This window comes from Magnolia sinica, chromosome 12 (assembly GCF_029962835.1).
Source record: "Magnolia sinica isolate HGM2019 chromosome 12, MsV1, whole genome shotgun sequence".
Taxonomy (NCBI): Eukaryota; Viridiplantae; Streptophyta; class Magnoliopsida; order Magnoliales; family Magnoliaceae; genus Magnolia; species Magnolia sinica.
The window spans coordinates 57,008,521-57,030,024 of NC_080584.1; the positions used below are offsets into that span (position 1 = coordinate 57,008,521).

Below are 21,504 nucleotides of genomic sequence, written 5' to 3' on the forward strand. Positions count from 1 at the left end.
TGTTGATTTCACCAAGTTCAGTGGATCCCATCATGAGGTATGTGTTATATCCAAACCATCGGTCCATTTGGCAAGCTCATTAAGGCTTGAACCAAAAAACAAGACAATTCAAAGATTAAGTGAACCATACTGCAAAAAGCGACGGAGGATTGAATGTCTACCATTGAAATTGGAGTCACAAAAGTTCTGGATCAATATGATATTTATTTTTACTCTTCATTGGTCCGTGTGACCTTACGAAGAGATTGGATGCAAAATAAACGTTATGACTGGCATGTGGGGTGGTCCACTTGAGCTTTGGATATGACTCATTTTTGAGTTCAAGCTCTAAAAAAATATCACCAAATGGATAAAAGGTGCTGATATAATAAATATATCATTGTTGGGCCATGTAACTTTGATCTCCTTTGAACCCGTCGTACAACTTGGACCTCCAGGAGCTTCGGTGCTCATCTTCGCATGACAGGTACCCACGTCAGCCAGGTCGACGGTATGTGGTGCACCAGCCAATCCGCTTCCGAAAATGGAACAGCAATTTATCAATTTTTAAGCATTTCCGATAACACTTGTCTGCATAACTGCAGATAGGTTCGAATCGTTCGATTGGCCGTTGTCGTATGTTTTTTGTAAACAGTACCACATCCGTACCATTATACACATTACCACCCGGAGAAATGCTTAGTGCAGTCGAGCGAGTGCACCGTTCTGGGGCTCACCTCTCAAATATAGGCAACAGGCACATGTGGTGCAGATCCAATCTCTTCATTCGTTGGGCTTTATCACATCGGTCCATAGTCACAAATACCATGCCGATCTGACCATCTAGTAGGCCTAAAATTCATCTTAAGTTCTGACCGTTGACGATTTTTTTTAACCATTCAAATCATTTTACACGGCTTTGCCCATATGAACCAGACCTGCCTGCGCTTACACCTTTGGGCCAATGTGGAAAGCAGATTAGATCTTTCGCACTTTTTACACTGCCACATGCATGTGTGAAAAAGAAAGGGCCTTCCTAGCAATTTTACAGCGGAAACATAATGGTGCACGTTTATTTGCATTCTGTTTTTACCTAATTTGCGTCGGCAGAATCTTTTGTTTGGTTCTTGGAAAGTATAGAAATGTAACATGTGTTTTATATTGTATGCAATATCTATATAAACCAGGAGAAATGAGGTTAGTCACACGTACAACACAATACTCATTAATCATAGCATAGCTAAGATGGCTCATATGCTCCTCTTCCAATTCTCACCTTCTTCACTAGCACCGTTGCAACCCGATCTCGTGCTACTAAGACCTCCAAGTGGTGCCAAAGCCAGGAGAAATCTACGTTGTTGTGCGAGTACTCAAGTCACAGAGCTGATGACTGCCCGACGCTCAGCTAATTACCATCCAAGCATTTGGGATGACGATTTCATGCAGTCGTTAACTAGTGATTATAAGGTGAATAAGATACTTTAGAATGTTTATTAACATTTGATTTCATGCATCTTACAGAGTTCACGTGTATTATATGCAGGGCTATACATGCTTGGAACGAGTAGAGAAGCTAAAGGAAGACGTGAGGCGTACTTTGCAAGAAGCGGCTGAGCTGTTGGATCAGCTTGAGCTGGTTGATTGTATCCAACGTCTTGGAGTGGGTTATCATTTTGATAAGGAAATCAAGGAAATTCTAAAAACGATTTCGATAGAGCCCAACAACGCGGGTTTGATTGAAGGGGATCTCTATGCTACAGCTTTATGCTTTAGGCTGCTTAGGCAACATGAATATGAAGTCCCACAAGGTATATGTGGTCTCATGTGATTTAGTTGTGAAACCAAACTCTTGAATCTTAGTAAATCCATATCTCTCATGATAATAATTTCTTTTTAATTTTCAGGTGTTTTTAATAGGTTCATGGATGATTCAAGTAGTTTCAAGGCAAGCCTTTGCAATGATGTGAAAGGCATGTTGAGCTTGTATGAAGCTTCGTACCTTGCTTTAGAAGGCGAAACCGCCTTGGATGAGGCCCAGGCTTTCACGTATAGACATCTCAAGGGTCTCAAAGGGAATATAGACTCAAACCTTAAAAGCTTAGTAGAGCATGCATTGGAACTTCCCTTGCATTGGAGGATGCTAAGATTAGAGGCTAGGTGGTACATTGACACATATGAGAGAATGGAGGATATGAATCCTCTTTTGCTTGAACTGGCTAAGCTGGATTTCAACATTGTTCAAACTGTATACCAGGGACAAGTCAGAAAAATGTCTAGGTAATGGCGTGCAATATTAATTCTCATAAATAAATGCTAGTTTGACCAACATTCCTCAAACTAGCATTTATTTATGAGCATATATTATACAAAAAGTATGAACATATATGAATATGTGATGGATCATGGACTTACATTCTTCTTCTATTAAAATTTAGGTGGTGGACGGACCTAGGGCTGAGACAGAAGTTGGGTTTTGCTAGAGACCGTCTAATGGAGTGCTACGTATGGACTATTGGAGTGAAGTTTGAACCTCAGTTTGAACAATGCAGGGACGTTCTTACAAAAATCAATCAATTGATAACAACTATTGATGATGTTTATGATGTCTATGGTTCGCTGGAGGAACTGGAACTATTTACAAAGGCCGTTGATAGGTAGGTAAAACTAAGGGAGCTTTCTCTATTTATGTGAGTGTTTTTGCGTAAACATGTGCACGTGAAATCTGACCAGGCTTTGAATGTTTGTTTTTGTTTAGGTGGGACACTAATGCCATGGAAGGGCTACCAGAATACATGAAGATTTGCTTTTTAGCCCTCTACAACACTGTGAATGAAATTGCTTATGACACACTAAAGGAACAAGGCTTGGATGTCATTCCATACTTACAAAAATCAGTATGACTTTTCGGTTTGCTTTTTTTCTTATTTATTATACGGTTTTGTATAAATCATTAATATCTGCTAGGGACTATAAATTTTCTAATAATATAGAGAATTTTTGTTTAATGTAGTGGGCCGATTTATGTAAAGCATACTTGGTGGAAGCAAGATGGTACTATAGCGGATATACACCAACGTTTGATGAATATCTCAACAACGGATGGATTTCGATATCAGGCCCAGTCATACTAGTTCATGCTTACGTCTCTTTGAATCAAATGATAACCAAGGAGGCATTAGACTGCGTAGGGAGCTATGCAAATATCATGCAATGGTCATCAATGATTCTTCGACTTGCCGATGATTTGGCAACTTCAACGGTATGGATGCTATACTTTCTCTGGAACTTCTTTACTTTTGTTCTATATATTTACCCCATGATTCATTGACTATGCTAGAGTTATGCTTCTTGATTGGGTAATTGACGCATGGATTAACGTGATGAGGTCGATCACCGTCTTCCTCAAGGATAACTATGAATCCACGGAGCTTCTCTGGAATCCTCACCAAGACTTCTCGAATCCACGAGGAAAGAAAGCATGAAAGTGAAAATAAATTCTAATAAATTTCGTAACTTAATTGATCGATTAAATAAACGAGTCTACACACCTAAATCTATAGCTCAAGTGGTAGATTGAGTGAAAGATGCCTCGTTTCAACACTAAGGTCTTGGTATCGATCCCAAGTTGGGGTTGGCTAACAGTGAGTGTGAACTAACAGTGGGGTGTACAAACCAGCTAACAATAAATAAATAAATAAACGAGTCTACAACCCTTTAAATAGGGATACCAAGACTAGGAAGAAGTTTAAGAATTAAACCATAACTAAAACTCCCTAAAATTTGTAACTTAATATAAATAGTAAATTTACTTTTTAAAGTAAGTGTCCTATATGGCTTAACCATGTTATTCTCCTAATTTTTCTAAATACTTTTTATGTTGGACACAACTCCTAAAGCCCAACGGATGAAGAATTATAATCAAACTAAAACTTACTAAAAATAGTAAAAGCGGAAATAAATAGGGAATTTTACCGTTAATATGATGGAATTTTGCAAATTCAGCATAGACAACCCAGCTAGTAGCTCGTCCTACCCCAAAATCATATATGGTACATCGAGTAATTCATTCCAATTTGCGAGATCTACTTGTTTTAAGGTTTTAATGGTCTTGATGACTTCTGCTTATCATCATGCCTTCTCTAATCTATCTTGGACATGAAAGTGCCCATGACCCGCTCTACATCAGTAATATAGTGTTTGATAGGAGGAAATAACACCGTTTGTTGGACAGAGCGTTGTAGATGGGCGGCCCACCTGTTGGCACACTTTAAGTTTTTCATCCGGAGCACTCCATTGAAAAGTTCATGGCTTAATGTCTCAACTATCAGATGGTCGTAGCCATCTGATGGAAATGGTCAATAACAAAGAAACATGCACTTCAATAAGGACATGGTATGACTGTTGCAATGATCCAATCGCAGATTCTTTTTCTGGTTACTTGCATCGGCCGCCTGGCCCACCATATGAATGACTCGGATAAACGAATATTTTTTCCTACACATTCATCTACTTGAACATGCTCATGTCCTCTTCAGCCTTTCACGTCCTTACTACGTATATTTTTCTTGATACAGGATGAGCTAGAGAGAGGAGATGTGCCAAAATCTATACAATGTTACATGCATGAAAATGGTGCTTCAAAAGTTGTTGCAATGGAACGAATGAGGGCTCGAATTAGTGACATATGGAAGAAGATGAACAGAGATGTCACACTTTCTCCGATGCCTCAGCCATTTAAAGATGCTGCTATAAATCTTGCACGGATGGCCCAATGCGTGTACCAATACGGCGATGGGTTTGGTATTCCGGATAATGAGAGCAAGGATCGTATCTTGTCACTTGTGGTGGAACCTATTCAAATAATGGAGAGCTAATAACTCTTAATTAATGCTTACATGAGATTAGTTATTATGGGTGGATTTGTATACCATTCAATAAATAGCTTTTTAACTTATGTGAAGTTTATAGGTTATTTTCTTTAACTTAGGTAGGCACCATATTGTAAAAGTGACTTGATAGAAGTTTATTCCAATAAATTTTTATATTCTGCTTTTCAACCTCTAGTGTTTCTACTTTTATATACATATCTCTTTCTCCACACGGAAATGTCACTTTCTGACTCATGAAACCCGGCAGTGACAGGAGAATTTTTTTATTTTTATTTTTTCAATCTTCCATTAATGGTTAATTTTTGACTATTTTTCTCCCTAAAATGGGTTGGTAAAATGGATGTACACACGGAAATGTCACTTTCTGACTCATGTCGTGAGTAAAATACATATATCAAGGTAGGCCCACATTCTACGCAAGGCACAATGACCACCATGCTAACATAGGGTGAGAACAGGATAGTCACTGGCAACAGATAGCCATTGCATTACTCACAAAAGTATTTTAAGTTTAAAAAGTGAAATGAAATAATAACCAAAAGTGCTCTGGCAGCTCCCTCTTTATTGGAAAGAATAGCAGTTTGTGGCATTTGATCACCCATTAAGCAATCTTCTTACTTTTTAGGATAGTCACAAATCTCGTTCTTAGCAATTCCGGGAGATATTTAAAAGTTTGAGAGTTTTCCTGGGATATTATCAGTAAATTCTGGCTTAAAATAAAATATTTAATAAAAATTATTAAATAAAATTTAAATAACATTTTTATTAATTTTTCTGCAATTTTTTATTTTTGAGTTAATTATATCGCCATATCATCAGGTTAAGAACGCAATGTTTAAAAATCTGCCGAGATTTTGAAAATCTCATGATATATCATCCAGAAATTTTCTCACCATATATTCACGGGATTTTCACTCCGCCACATAGCGTTAGAGGTGTGCATTTGTGACCCAATCCGGCGGATCGGACCCGATCCGACCCATTCCGAACAGAACTGACGGCCAAGATCAGGTTGTGATTTCCAGATCCGATTTCTTTCGGGTTGGGTCCGGATAGACCTCTGTCCGGACCGACTCGACCCAGATACCCGATCCGATGGGACCCGAACCGCACCGAACAGATCCGCACCAATAGGCAGGCGGGTAGTATAAAATATATATATTTTTTTTTACCCTAACTTTCCTGAAAATGAATAGACGGTGTGGATAAAACATATGTTGATTAGGTCATAAAGATCAAGATGAAGGGAAAAAATAAATAACAACTTGATCGAAAACTTTTATAGCCTACATAACGTTTTTAATGGTCAAAATTCATTCAACACTATTTTCTATAATGTGGTCCACTTGAGATTTCAAAATACCTCATTTTTTTTCTAATAGCTTAAAATGATCTATAAAAATAGATGGAGGGCATGGATGAAACACATACATCTTGGTGGGGCCCACAGAGCACCGACGTCCAGTGGCAAGGGGAGTAGCCAGTCCATTTCTAGTACAACGTAAAGTTGTACTACGTCTGGCCTCCTCGAGCTGCAAGCGCTACTCGAGCTCCGTGTTGTATGAACGGTTCAAAGGCGATCAAAGTTATATGGGCCCCACAGTGATGTATTTATCATATCTACACTGTTCATATATTTTTAGAGATAATTATAGAGTATTATTCAAAAAATAAATAATATCCAAAGATCATGTGGCCCACACCACAAATAGCAGCAGAGAATGATTTTCACTATTAAACCATTCGTGTGGTCCACTTGATAGTTAGATCCATCTTATTTTTCGTCTCAAGCCTTAAGACGAGCTTGGAAAATGGATGAACGGTTTTGATATAACACATACCCTATGATTAAACATACAGACCTTGCTTACGTGGATTAAGAAATCACCCCATACAGGCTCTGCTTGCATGAAAGGCAAGTAGTTCGATTTCGTACACTGCACGTCAAAGATTCAATAAAAACGCTATATACAGTAGATTGAAAATTCTTTCATATCTACGTGGGGCCCACCTTGATGTATATGTTTTATCTAAGCCGTTCATCAATTGTTACATATTATTTTAGCCATTGACTACAAAAAGTAGGTATATTAAAGGTTAAAGTAGACCACACCACATGAAACAATTTAATTAAATTTATATATCCGAATTCTACCCAACCCGATCCGACTCGGTTTTCCTAACCGAGTCAGACACTGTTCGAGTCACGGAAACCATGCATCGGATCTGTCCGAATCATGTGACCCGGATCCGGGCACGGATCAGATCGGGTTTGGGTCAAGCCTTTGGGATTTCGGGTAGCGTCGAGTTGGACCTAATCCGATCCGACTCGGACCGATGTCCAGCTCTACATAGCGTGCATTTCCGGTGGAGAGAAGAAATGAATTGGCATGGGGAATGAACGTATTTCATTACTTGTGGTAGCTGCATGGCGCCCACTATGATTTGTGAGTACCATCTAAGCTGTCCATTAGAAACACCTCCATATGGTAGAACCGTATACCAAAAATAAGCTTGATGATCAGTAACTCAATTGGGACACACCAAATAGAAATTTTGGAGGCATTGAAGGGTGACATCTATCATAAAAACTTGTGTTTTTTTTTTTTTTTTCATTTAGGGGCTACCTTTTGGTCTATTGATGGAAAACGAGCTACCTTTAAACCATTTTTTCATGGAACTGCCTACCTTTAAAACCATTAACCAAGCAACCACCGTCCTTAGTCTTGTACTTTGTTTGGTCATATTTTCATATTGATCAAAACAACCTTACTGCACTAACCATATACATGCGACTAGTGATGTTGGTGCCACGTTGGTGTTTTTGATAAATTCACCTGGTCCATCTGTGTTCACAGCTCTTACTAGAGGGTGGGCTGATAAATGAGGCATATCCAAAAGTCAAGTCTGCCGTACAAAGAAAACAATTAGGAAAAATGCCTACCATTAAAACCTTCATGGGTTATATGCCATCAAAGCCGAAATAAGGTCCTTCCTAATTGGATGAACTGAAAACCCTGATCCAAAACTTCTGTGGGCCCATGACTGCCACGAATGTTTCAGTAGTTGGCATTTTAATATCCGATATTTTTTGTGGTGTGGTGTACTTGAGTTTTTTATCTGCCTGATTTTTGGGCTTTTCCTGTCATTTGCTAAGATGCTAAACAGTGGATTTCTCTAAAACATAGTAGTGGGCCCAAGTGTTCAAGCAGCAGCCATTTAATCTTTACTATTTCTTATCTCGTGGCCCATTTGACTTTTGAATATGCCTGGTTGTTTGGGTCCATACCCTAATATGGGATAGAAAAATGGATGGTCAGGTCAATTTGTTAAAGATATTATGGTGGGCCGCACAATTGTTTCAATATATAGTGGAATTCAATACCTAGTGTTTCCTACTGTATGGCCCACTTAATTGTTTGATCTGCCTCATTGCTAGGCCCATCCCTAAAATTATTTGGCTAAGATGGTAGACAACATAGATTTCATAAAAACATCATAGTGGGCTCCAATTGTTTGAACAGTGGCCATTCAATCTCCATTGTCTCCTACCATACGGCCAACTTGAATTTTAGATCTATGAACACTTGTGCCGCATCATTGCGGGCCCGTTCGATTCAAAATTTGATGCATGCTGCTCTTGATGGTGGGAAATGGATATGTTTGATTCATTTTTCTTTCCTTGGTTGTGGGTTGTGTAATACCTTCCTTAAGGTTTGCAAAGTAGTGCGTTTGGATAGTTTGATCATTTTAGAGTTGCCACAAGACAACACGAACTCAAAATTCATGGTCAGGTAGAGTCTGTAGAATCTCTTAAGGAGTGAAAATCTTAAGAATTCTTGATTCAAGTAACTCCAAAGTTGATATGTGCTAGGTAAGGGGTTTGGTTTTTTTTTTTTGTTTTTTTAATAAAAAAAAAAAAAGTGGTTAGACACCATTTTTTGCCCGTGCAACATATGGTCTCTACTTTAGTGGGTTGTACCATTATTAAAGAGGATTATGGGGACTTTCAATAAATTATGTAATTGACTAGTACTATATTAGCCTATATGCCCTAAGTAAACAAAAAACTTAAGGAAATAAGGCAAGGAAAAAGTGCACGTAAAGTAAAAGAAAGAAATGCAAACAAGATATAAGTGTAAACATTCTATAGCGAGCTTTATGTTGTGGCAGGGAATGAATCCTCCTTATTTCAAATGTCCCTCAGAGGTGATGCATTAGATTGGTAGACCTCGTTACACTATGCCATATAAAGACTCACAGACAACTTTTCCAAGCCTTTACAGACTAATTCACATGAAATCTCAATGCAACACCAAAGAGAGTTGCCCTAAAGTAGTAGAGTGATGAATCTCTGTTAGCCTATATTGGATGGTGGTGTGCCATGGCCGTCAAAATAAAAACACCAATTAATGACAAGGTGCAGATCTCAATGGTCGTTCACTTGGCACATTCAAGTATCTCTGAGTACCTTATCTTATACCCATACGCCAACTTTATCTAACTTATTAGCGCCCGAGAACAGGTTAGAGTTAAGGGCTGAGATGATCTCCCTGTGTAATAACCATAAATTTTGATGCACTAAAAACTAAAATAAATAATTAAATATTTTATTTGGAAATGAAAAATAAAAATAAGTCAATAATTAAGTTGGTAGAGATACTCTTAATTCAAAAAAAAAAGGTTGAGGGATTGACTTTTGTCGAAATAGTAATGATAAATTTTTTATCTAATGGCATAAAAATTTCAAATTTAGGTTTGACCATCTCTCTTTTGTTTTTCTTCCAGAAGAAAAACAACAGAGAGATCTCCAAGAGAGCTTGATCAGATAAGTTCTAACCCTTAGATCTTTTAAATTTTTTGTTATGTTTTCTTCCCGATCTATACAATGGATGGTATAGATCATCCACACGATCATTGTATAGATGTGTAGAGAAAATTTTAACAAAGTGATGCTTTATGATTTCAGATATGGTCAATAATATTTTAGGAATAAATTTAATAAATGACACCTGACCATGTTAAGATAAACCTAAACGGGTCAATTGATTCTAAGCACTAAAAGATAATAGTGCCTTAAATTTCATATTGATCTTATCAGTGGATGAGTTATTTTTATCAGATTTAACCATAAGAACCATTTATGCCTTATATCTAAAATGGTGATCGGACATATTAGATTAGATCCCTACTATGTATGCTCATTCTAGAACGGTTATAAATTGTTGTCCAGAGAATATGGGCAAATCTGACCGTTTGATGGGCCACAAGGATGAGAAATTAGGATTGTACTTATGATACTTTGAATCATTTTTTATCTGGGAAATATAAATGGTCTGGATCTAAGCGATCTATTGATGCATTATAAATCTGAAATTTTATAACGTCGATGGATAGCTTAGATCTGTCCCATATGATCAGTGGATGATCAGATGTATTAGATTTGATCCACACCATCCATCTGAATATTAAGGTTGAATTATGTTGGAACCACAAATATTACCTCAATCTGACTATCATGTGGATCGTGTTGATTAAATGGTATTTGTTAAAAAGATAAGTATTAAAAATGTCGTGTGCTCTACTAAGGTTTCAAATCAAATTGATTATTTGGCCCTACTTAAACCATTCCTTAACAAGCCATTAATCGGTTATGATCTAACCAATATATTTAAAGTATATTCTAGATCTTAAATAAGAAAAATTTTAAAACTTTTATTCATCTTTAAAATACGAAGTAGAATTCTAGAGTTTGTCAGTTTGACACGTAAGATTATCGATCCAAATCGATATAGAGATCCTTGCCAAATTGATAGAGCATGCACTTTGTTGGTTCGACTCGATATGACCGACAAAGGATAAAAACATACTAATACTCCGAATTTAAGGATTCTGATGAATTGAGTCATTTGATCTATGATTAAATATAATTGTTAGGTTATTTAAAATGTAATTGAAAATGGTAGAGACCACTTTGATTAATCAAGTGGGCCGCATGAAATGGTTGTGATTACATACCATGTATCAAGGGTTTGATATGAAGAGATCTAAATTTGAGAATATTGTGGACCTTGTCATGTCTTCAATCAATTAAAGGTGGGCCCTATCATATGAATTTATATAGATTAGGATAATAATTCTATGTACATGTTGTATTTTAGAATATTCTAAACTATCCTATTTCATTATTCAAAAAACAATTCGTCCTTGCCAAACCATTAGGTGAGTGATACTAACATATTTCCTATCCATTGTTATTAAAATAGGCATCCCATTGTTTTGATGATTGTGATATTTTGTATTAAATGTTTGTTGAATTTGTTAAGAATTGAAATGTCATATGTTGTTATGTGTGTGTGTGTATGTGTGTGTATGCAAGCTATTAATACCATGCACCAATCATTTTCATCCTGCATCCATGTCTTGCATTGCATAATTGCGCCGAATACTTATAGGTACTCCTTGAATGATTTGTAGGTACTTACAGTACGGGTGACTTAGGAAACCATCCTTGGATGCTCACGTTACGTGAAATCCTACCAAAATGGTGGAAGCCTACCCTTTATAGGGGAGATGCGGGTTGATGGGATCCAACTCAATCAAGTGGACTGATTAACCTACTTGATGCATTCACCTACTAAAAAATAGGACAAAACCGACGGACTTGGGGTGATTTTGGCGGCTAAAATCCATAGCAAAAGCTAATTAATCCATACTTCATAGAGAGTTTTTTAACGGTGGACGTCCAATCACGAATTTAAGCCTGTGGTGTGGTTCACTTGAGATTTATTTAAAGCTCATTTTTTTGGGATCACTCTTAAAATAATGTTTAGAAATGGATGAACGGTGTCACGAAATAAAAACATAATGGTGGGGCGATAGAGCCCTACCAGATCCAATGCTTAAGGGACCTTTTTTTTTAAACTGAAAATGTGTGTGAGTTTTGCATTTTCTGTAAAAATGTAGTGACTCGTTTATATAAATATTAGTAATGGTATAGGGTTATCCAGACCAACCAAATAATGGGTCTAATTGTAGATGGGTAATATGTATATATTTTATTACATAAAACTATTGTAACAGTAAATGGTCCATTGCATATGCGGCAGGTAATATGGTGTATGTTATAAATGATCGTAAACGCATAATTATCGGATTTGAAATTATCACCTTATTTTATACGAGAGATTTCTGAACGCACGGCTGTTCCTCTTTCGAACGGGGCGATCTTCCTTGCCAGAGCTCTTCCCTCTTACGAAGGGCGCAATCTTCCTCGCCAGAGCTCTGAATCCTTGAAGAATTTCCTCGTTCCGTGCAGATTCATCTCAAATATGTGAGCTTCTCTCGAAATCCCTTATCTTCCTCGCTGATTGTTCCTCTTCTTGCTGTTTTTATTCCAGAATCCTTCCATCTTTTTTTTTTTTTTTTTGTTAGCTTGTTAGTACACCCATTGTCAGTTCACACTTCACTGTTAGCCACCCCCACTAGGGAATCGATACCAAGACCTCAGTGTTGAAACGAGGTATCTTTCACTTAGTCTACCACGGATCAAGGTGTAGAATCCCTTCCATTTATCATTGTTTTTTCTATTTTCTTCTTGTGATGTTTCAAGAACACAAACGTTTGGGTTGATGAAAGCATAGATCAGAGGATACCTGCTGACCTTTGTGTTATAGGCTTACGAGAACTGCTCCACATGATTCTATTTCTCCATGTCAGTATAAGCCTCATGCTGCGTGGATCAGCTTGAATGCACGGGTTGATGAAAGCATAGATCAGAGGATCGGGCTTGGCCCCAGCAACGCCGGATTTCAGCTCCAACTCAAGGTTCCCTGAATGGATGTTGGTAAGGAAAATCGCATGTGTTTTTTAGGGCAACATTTCTATTGGTTCTTGGCCTGGAATCTCGTAACTGTTTTTTTTTTTTTTTGGCTATGATTGATCTTGCTGCTATTTAGATTTCCTGGTTACAGCAGATAGAGCTCACCAAGAACGTCTCAACTATTTGAGCAGTGACCCACAAATGGATGGTGTGGAAGAATATTGCTGCATGTTGGTGGCAATCGGCCTTGAACAGGAATAGCCTTCAACCGTTTGACCAAAGATCACCCCAATTGGACAGTCCTAGCCGCTTGATTTGATTAAAAAAGGCAAGTCCTTGAGCCCTGTTCTGATTGAGCATTTTGGGTCTAATGTTTTTCTGGGTTTTGATTGATATTGGGTCTTCATCAATACCTGCTTTGGCTTTTATTTTGATTCCCTCAATCATCTGTCACACTGACAGAGTATCAATTCTCTACTTGCCACTACATTTCCTGATTTCAGTTAATCAACTTACCAATTCCTTCATCGCGATAAACTGCTCATCAATCAAATGACAGCTCCATCCCTAAGAATAAATTTCCAGTTAATAGAACAGAAAATATCAACACATACAGGAAGAACTCAAACCAGTGATTTCAAGAGCTACACACTGAATGGATGTGTTCCCTGATACATTCATCACAAGACTTACAGACCCAATACAGGCCCAAAAATTCATTTTTGTGTCTCCATACAGTGGCATTTGCCAAAAAGTTCACAGAATCACATATTATTTTACACTTTTGTGCAGGGAATATAAAGCACCTCAATGTTGCCTTTAGTTAGTTAAATGCTGTGAATTTTCTCTCATCTATTTGATATATTGTTTTTCAAATCATTTTGCATCCTTTGAATTCGCAGATCAAACCTTGCGGTCATGGAACATTAGCAGCTTCGCATTTTCTTTTTACTTCTGGTTTGGCTGGAACAGATCAAATCAAGTACCTCACAAAAGTTGGGCTTCTCACTGCCAAAAGGGTTGATGGATTTCGGCAATTAGACGGCATCTCAAGGCCTTCAAACCATGAAGTGGACAATCTTTTCTATTGAATTGAATTTTCCTACCATAGATTGAATGCAACTCTATGGGGATTCCGACGATTCCGAGAACACTGAACAGTGCTTCGGTGATCGATATAATGAAAACTACTTTCGGCGATGCAATTGTATCTACTCTTTCCTAGGTAGATAAATAATTATCTTATAGATTAGAAATATAACTTTACAATGATAAGGAATTCAATTAAACAACTTAATTTCTTGTTTTTGCTTATGAAGAATCAGAGCATTATGTTGATTTGGGGCCCATCTTTCAGCAGTTGAGATCTTTTACGTGGCGAAACCAACCATGGATGAGGAATGGACTAAAAATCTACTCCATGGGACAGGCCCAGCCATCATAATAACAGTCCACATATGGAGCAGTGGCTATATTCTTCTTAACTATTCATTTGCTAGGCAGTTATTAGATGGTTGGTGATTGACCGGTGGGGTAGTTTTGTGCATAGCTTACCAGATGAATAGTATGGATAAGTGATAGGTGGGCCCCACCTATATGGAGTGCTAGCCTGAATGAAAACATTTTGATGGTGCACACAAGTTCAGTTGGAATAGTTTGAGGTCAGTTGTGCAGAATGGAGATACTGTGTCATTTGTATTCTGAAAATGAAAGTTATTTTGTTTTGATAGGTGGTGCTCTCATCAGGAAAGGCTGTTGCAGATGTACAACCACAGTTTGATGAGCTACGAAATTGTGACGCAAATGAAGTTATCATGACTGGGCTTGCAGAGATGGTATGTGGCCCACCACCTAGTTAAAAATCTCACAGGATGAATGGTTAAAGATCTCACACATGTGCCTGTGCTCCATTCGGATGTCGCAGCCGATGACCTCTTCAACACTCTTCAAAAGGATAGCTTCTACAATGTAGTTGTGTGAGACTCTAAACCATACAAACCTCTGTTTGAAAGCTGAGAGGAATTAGTCCACTCAGCATAGCCTATGTTAGTTCAACTGAATTGACTCAGCTTGACAAGATAAAACTCACCAGGGTTTGACATGCCAAGAGCTTCAATTAATTTTAGGGTGTGTTTTGTTGCACCAAATTAAATGAAATCACTTGAAATTCTGCACTAAACTAGACCAATCAATCATGAAATTTCATGATATTTGGTGCAACCAAACACACCCTCAAATCGAATAATGGTCCAAGTTATGGCCCTTGATGGAGTGGATTGATGGGCCAAATTCATATAGCCAACCCCAATTAATTAGAATAAGGACAATGAAACGCACCCTTCCTGTAAAGAAGCAAGTCCACCTACTCTAGCCCATGACCCTTTTTTGCCCTTCCAAAGCCACCATCCATCGATACCAGCAGTTTTGGAAAACCAGTTTTTGAAACATTCCACCTTGCTAGAAACATATATATATATAGACCCAAGTCATGTGTTCCTGAAATCCAAAGCCCAAGTTCTTTTGTTACATTGATCTTTCTGATGTATACTTACACACTGATCTTTAAATATTCTTCTGAAGTATAGTTACAAACTTATAAATAAACAATTCAAAATCAGCACATGCTGGCCATACTTTGGGCTGTGGGCCTGCCTCAAATCTTCTAATGAGTGTCCACATGTGCTGAGAGTTGGTGATTAACTTAGATATGACTGTTTAGTACCTGATCCTTTCCCTTATAGATATATGGGCAGAAATATTTGTATGTGTATTTCCATAAATGTGTTTATGTATGCACACACTACATGCCAACTTACACCCATGGGAATATTTTGTATTTATTGTGAAATTGTGATGCTTGAGCTTTATGATATCACTATAGTTGCTATATTATAATTTGCACTGGATGATCTTCAACATGTTGTTGTGTGAGTTATTGTGAAAGAATGTACTGTAGAAAAGAGCCTGCAATGCTCCAGTCAATGTACATGTGTGGCTCACTCATTGTGTGGGCTGCCCTGGTTTTTACATATATTCGTCTTCTTGGTTGAGGCGATTTTACGAGCTGCTAAGATGTCTCACACAAATCTCAGGTTTGAAAGTGTGCTACTATTCTCTGTTAAGAAGCATGTGTTAGAATCTGGTTCTGTAGACACCGTTGGTACTGTAGGTATGCTTTATTTTTAAACTTCTCTTCAATGATATGGCTTCTTACTGTCACAAGATACTCCAATCAAGTCAAGGCATAGTTCTGGAAACTGCAACTTTCTTTATTGTTACATCTTTATTCAAATTGGTTGAACTTTCTGATCTTTCTTACATCTCAAAAATATATCCTCCTAATAACTGTGCTCTAAAGAGATTGAGACTTCTTAAGTTCCATCAGCAACGAAGTATTCCATGTTGCAGCTTTCCTTAAACAAATTCATGCTTCTGGTAGGAATTATGGAGCTGCATCCAAGAGCGATCAATAGCATCCCAAGTAAAACACACAGAAATTGGTATAACTCTTCTCTTTGGTGAATAAATTAAAGTTCAGTAAGACCCAGGATAATTTTAATATTTGTGATTTTGAAGGAGAAAAAGAAAAGGACATGGGTTCAGTAAGGATTCCTTCATTGAAATTCTATTTTTTGTATAAGATGCCTTCATTATTATACGGCGATTAATCGTGTATGCCAGTGCTGTAATTGCTTTCCAGCAATTTGATGTTACTGTCAATTTTCATCTTTTTCTCCCATGAGGAAGTAGCTCCCAAATTTCAGATACTACATCAAGTCCAACCAGAAAGTACAAGCGATTTAAAATTGGAGCCCAGATCCTCAAATACAAATTCTACCAAAATTGTAATTTTGGTATTTCCACTTACCACTAGACTGATCATTGCAATTGAATTCTATACTTCATCCAAGCAGCCCTTGCGTTCAGAAATGTATGCTTTTCTTGCTTAGCATGTCTCATTTTTGCCGATTAGAAACTGTGCATCAATTTCATTTGTCCTCTGGTGTGCTGCACTCAAATTGGAGTTGTGGTAGGATTTCCATGATTCTAAATCATTCATCCTGTGGGCACAGCTGTGGATGCACCATCACCAGAAATCCGCATGGATCGGACAATCCTACACATCCAATTGGTGGACCTTTTGATCCATGCTGACTGTCGTGGTGTTCTTCTCCACCATCCATTTGTAGGTCATTGAGCAGACTGTTATGATTGTCAATTGGTAAACTTTGGCTAACATGATTTCTGATGAACATTTAAGAATCATGGATGATTGCCCCACCAGTTCTGATTTTTGTGGGAGCTTACATCAAGGAGAATTTGCAGACAGTGCACTCTCAGGGGCTGTTTGATTTTTAATTTCCCCTGGTAAATACACGGAATTACCTGATTATTACTTCACCTGTTTGAAAGTCACCAGGAATTACGTTTTGAAAATCTTCCATACAAACGTTTTTATTACTGATTTAAATATGTGGGCCCCACCATGATATATATGAGTTATCCACACCATCCATCCTTTTAAAAAATACATTTTAAGGCATGAGCCCAAAAATGAGGAAAATCAAAAGCTCAAGTGAACCACACCTTAGGAAACAAGGATCATTAAAACGTCAATGGTTGAAAGTTGTTTTCTCCCTAGGGCCCACAGTGATGTTTATTTGTCATCCAACCCATTAATAAGGTCACACAGTCATGGATAAAGTGGAAACAAAAATATCAGTTTGATCCAAAACTTCCAGGGTCTTCAAAAAGCTTTCAATGGTAGGAGTTCAATTCCCATTGTTTCAGTAGTGTGGTCCACTTGTTCTTTGGATCTGCCTCTTTTTTTGGCTCATGCCCTAAAATGAGTTGGCTAAAGGGATGGACGGTGTGGATAATACACAAACATCAAGGTGGGCCCCACAATTTAACTTTTTTCTCCTCTGGTGACGTGAGGAGTGCTATAAATGAAAGGTGGCGGTGAAATCACCTTGGAAATCCAACCGGAAACACAGAGGTAAATAATTATTACCCATTTACCTAGAATTACCCCTGTAATTAGAAAATCAAACAGGCCCTCATTGTTTTCTTGATATGATTTTTTTTTTTTTCCCTTCAAAACACCAGAATGGTTATTTATCTCACTGAGGACTACGGGAAAAGGAGACAACAGGAGCACTCATTTTGGTATTGATCAGGTCCCACCGACATCTTGTTCGTCTCAACACTGTAAATTTACATGTGGTGATATACCACAACAGCATGATTTGTTGTCTGTAAGTATTTGATCAATGGCCCTAAGAAGGCATTATGATCTGACTCTTGGGATTGGAATTTTGTTTAATTATAATATTTTAGGTTTCCTAGTTTGATTGATTGATCACTTGTTTGTCCAAATGCAAATGTATTGAATAAACATCTGTGACAGATAATTTGTCAAGGCAATTTATAGAAACAACAGGAGCACTCATTTTGGTATCGATCAGGTCCCACTGACATCTTGTTCATCTCAACACTGTAAATTTACATGTGGTGATATACCACAATAGCATGATTTGTTGTCTGTAAGTATTTGATCAACAGCTCTAAGAAAGCATTGTGATCTGATTCTTGGGATTGGAATGTTGTGTAATTATAATATTTTAGGTTTCCTAGTTTGATTGATTGATTACTTGTTTGTCCAAATGCAAATGTATTGAATAAACATCTCTGACAGATAATTTGGCAAGGCAATTTATAGAATTGTTTACCGCATTTACATTTGTTCTTCCATGAATAAAGACTACATCAATACATGGTTTTAGTTGGCAGTGATAACAGACCAACGTACTTGCCTATGGAGGTATATTGCTTTTAGTTGATTAATATTACTACCGAATTTAACATTTTCTTGGAAGGAGGGAGAGCTTAGGCAAGTGGTTTTCTCCATGCGAGAAGCTTGGAATCGCAGCCGAACATGGCTACTTCATGAGGTATATTTGCCTATCGTGTCACTCACTTCATGTAAATTTTTACAATGATAGTGTTGTCATCACTCTTCTAATTCTGTAATTTTCTCAGGTGGGCAAGAAATCAAGAATGGGAAATTTGCGGCCAGAGTACTGAATTTGGGTGGATACAGATTGCTGAACCTGTGATGAAACTTTATACTGAAGCTACACATGGTTCTTCTATTGAAACCAAAGACAGTGCATTGGTTTGGCACCATAGGGATGCAGACCTGGGATTCAGATCTGCCCCTAGGCAAAGGAGATGTTAAACCATCTAGAGAGTGTGCTGGCAAACGAACCAGTCGTCGTGAAGAGTGGTCAGTTCATTGCAGAAATCAAGCCTCAGGTATATCCATACATCTCTCCTTCATGTTCTTTGAGTATGCATCATCATCATCTTTTTAAATTCTGCAACATGAACTATTAGTATAACTTCAGGTAAACCATGAGGAAGGCTAGTATTGTACTCAGTGTGAATTGTCTCTAGCTTTTAAGAAATGGGGACAATCCTAGCTTCTGTTCCATAACAAAAAAAAAGAAAGAAAGAAAAAAGAAAAAAAGAAAAAATCGCAACTTGGAAAATAGGACTGGTTAACCAGGCTGAGCCAACTTGGAACTCAGCGAGTCAATTAATTTAATTTTTAAATTTCCAAGAAGAATATAAGCTATAGGAAGTTATGACAGGTTGGGCTTGCTAGCCCGGCCCACTGCCACCCTTGGAATTTTGATTTTGGATTAGTGCAGTCATGCACAATGCACAACAAAAAATATCAAGTCGATAACTATTTGGATCCCCACTGGTTGGTATTTGCAGGACATAGCTGTTGTCCCCCTCTTAGTCATACTTCCAGTGCTAGAGAGTCAGGTATGCAAAAAGTTTACGTGTATACTAGCACTGAAATTGTCCAACTGAATTTACCATAGAAGAAATACTGCATTGCATCTGTGATACTTCCTGGCCTTGAAATTGATTTTGCAGAGTATATTTGTTCCATTTGGAAATTTTTGGTGGGGAAATCAGACAAACTTAAGTTACTTGTGTGGTCACATGAATTATATCCTAATGCTGTCACTTTTCATGTTTTTCTATGTATACATCTCTAGGTTTAAGGATGTTGTTTGCTGCTCTGCCATGTGTAGGATATCCAAACAAGTCAAAAGATGGGCCACCCAATGAAGATTGCGTTCCTTGAAATTCAGTCCATTCAGAATATTCAGGGGAAAGACACCCGCACGTATGGTTGATCAGATCAACCATTGATTTGACGGTGTGGCCTCTCCAACCCAATAAACCATACCAACATTTTCAAAGAATGTGATCTTTCAAAGAATATGATTTTACACCAGCCACCATTTTCAAATTGGGAAATTGTTTCAGGCATCAGAAAAATCTATGCAAGCCCGGAAATGGGCCGAACCCCACTTGAAAACAGTTAAAACTGTGAGTTACTGCTACAGATTCTCCACTCATGATATGTTTGCATTTCATTGTCCAATAGCCTGTTTGCTTGTGGTATAACCACTTTCAATCGTCAATATCTGGCTTGGTTAATGCATTCATTCAATGTTCACTTGATTAGTAGAGAATGTTGGTATGGTTTTGTTGAAAGTTACTTCTACTCATAATGCAAAATACTTCAGCTTACTTGGTGCTTTCAAGCTTGATGTAATGCAAAATGATTGGTGAAGTTCTTGATACAAGACCATTTGTTGTTTTTGTATATTGCCTAGTTTATGAAAAACTTCCATTTTCAAGTCTTAGAATCAGCTTTCAACTGTAAACTTGTGGAAACATTCTCTATGAGATGTACAAGCACTAAAGAGGCAACATATGATCCTAGAGAATACTCTAGATGTAGGGAAACAATATGTAGTTTGTTGCTCTCCAATATAGTGGCCTTCACTGTAATGACGTGGTAATCCCACTATGACTTCAGACTGGTTTGGCACCCAAGAATCCAATAACTGTTTGCATTCCAAACAGAGTGGATCAAACGTCATCAGATAGCTTGATCAGTTTAGGTTCTAGGGTTCAGGTTGTACCAGTTGTTGGAATCTGAACAATGGTGTGATGATTCCATCTATGTCAGTAGTCATCCATGTAGCAAGCAATTGAATGTTCCCATTTCTAGTCATAGAGTTGATACTTGTTCCCATTTCTTTGACAGTCTTATCCAATAAAGAATAGCAGCACTGAAAATACGAATGCTTATTTTGGAGAAGTTTCCATCTTTGAATTTTTGTACTTTAGTAGAGTTTCTTTATTAGGGGGCTTCCTATTTTGAGAGAATTTCTTAATTAGTTTCCATGCCATATTGTTATATTCACAGGTTGTGTTTTGGAAGTGGATTACCACAAAGATGTTGGGGCTGGTCACACAAACATCATTCTATCATTGGTCAATAAATGGTAATATTGCATTTTTCTTTTTGTACGAGGGTTCTCTCGAACTTCATTTTCTCCTCGCTTTTCTTTTTTGATCGATCAATTTATATTTCAGTTAGGAATTTCTAAAACATTATTTAATTGCTGGCTGTAAAGTTTACGAGACTTAATTGTAGGTGATTCAGAGTTTACACTTTAGGCAATTAATTTTCATTATTATATTTTTTAAAATCGATGACAAATCGCCCTTAGCCGTCGGAAATGCCGATGGTTTTAGCTGTCGAAGACAAACGCCGATCACCCTATCCCAACGGACCGTCCGACGGCTAAAAGCTGTCAGGGAAGGTCATTGCTGACGGTTTTTATCCGTAGGCGTTGCCCTTTTTTGATAGTGAGCACGCATAAATGTATCTCATGTCATTCATGCATTATATTTTAATTATGATGTACATTAACC

At 37.6% G+C, this 21,504-nt stretch overlaps 2 protein-coding genes and 1 long non-coding RNA gene across 3 annotated transcripts; all 3 read left to right on the plus strand.

The window, feature by feature from the left end:
- Positions 1 to 1,209: 1,209 nt before the first annotated feature.
- On the plus strand, positions 1,210 to 4,987 carry LOC131221403 (alpha-terpineol synthase, chloroplastic). Its single transcript, XM_058216665.1, has 7 exons — positions 1,210 to 1,446; positions 1,523 to 1,787; positions 1,884 to 2,256; positions 2,415 to 2,633; positions 2,735 to 2,873; positions 2,990 to 3,238; positions 4,554 to 4,987. The coding sequence occupies exons 1-7, from the start codon at positions 1,225 to 1,227 to the stop codon at positions 4,851 to 4,853; spliced, it is 1,767 nt and encodes a 588-aa protein (XP_058072648.1). The 5' UTR covers positions 1,210 to 1,224; the 3' UTR covers positions 4,854 to 4,987.
- Positions 4,988 to 12,076: 7,089 nt separating this feature from the next.
- On the plus strand, positions 12,077 to 13,322 carry LOC131221405 (uncharacterized). The gene is made up of 3 exons (XR_009159245.1): positions 12,077 to 12,201; positions 12,588 to 12,714; positions 12,827 to 13,322. It is a non-coding gene; the product is annotated as an uncharacterized LOC131221405 (long non-coding RNA).
- A 447-nt stretch (positions 13,323 to 13,769) lies between these two features.
- LOC131221404 (uncharacterized) lies at positions 13,770 to 18,920 on the plus strand. Its single transcript, XM_058216666.1, has 6 exons — positions 13,770 to 13,897; positions 14,421 to 14,525; positions 16,130 to 16,190; positions 17,800 to 17,870; positions 18,570 to 18,644; positions 18,733 to 18,920. Exons 1-6 carry the CDS (start codon positions 13,817 to 13,819, stop codon positions 18,775 to 18,777), a joined length of 438 nt encoding a protein of 145 aa, XP_058072649.1. The 5' UTR covers positions 13,770 to 13,816; the 3' UTR covers positions 18,778 to 18,920.
- Positions 18,921 to 21,504: the final 2,584 nt, after the last annotated feature.

What these genes read in the sequence shown, in the direction of transcription:
- LOC131221403 (XM_058216665.1), top strand. Translation starts at nt 1,225, where the DNA reads ATGGCTCATATGCTCCTCTTCCAATTCTCACCTTCTTCACTAGCACCG. An exon ending in TGAATATGAAGTCCCACAAG is followed by an intron (nt 1,788 to 1,883) that starts GTATATGTGGTC and finishes TTTAATTTTCAG; the next exon opens with GTGTTTTTAATAGGTTCATG. An exon ending in CAAGTCAGAAAAATGTCTAG is followed by an intron (nt 2,257 to 2,414) that starts GTAATGGCGTGC and finishes ATTAAAATTTAG; the next exon opens with GTGGTGGACGGACCTAGGGC.
- LOC131221404 (XM_058216666.1), top strand. Translation starts at nt 13,817, where the DNA reads ATGGGGATTCCGACGATTCCGAGAACACTGAACAGTGCTTCGGTGATC. An exon ending in CTACTTTCGGCGATGCAATT is followed by an intron (nt 13,898 to 14,420) that starts GTATCTACTCTT and finishes TTGTTTTGATAG; the next exon opens with GTGGTGCTCTCATCAGGAAA. An exon ending in GAACATGGCTACTTCATGAG is followed by an intron (nt 18,645 to 18,732) that starts GTATATTTGCCT and finishes TAATTTTCTCAG; the next exon opens with GTGGGCAAGAAATCAAGAAT.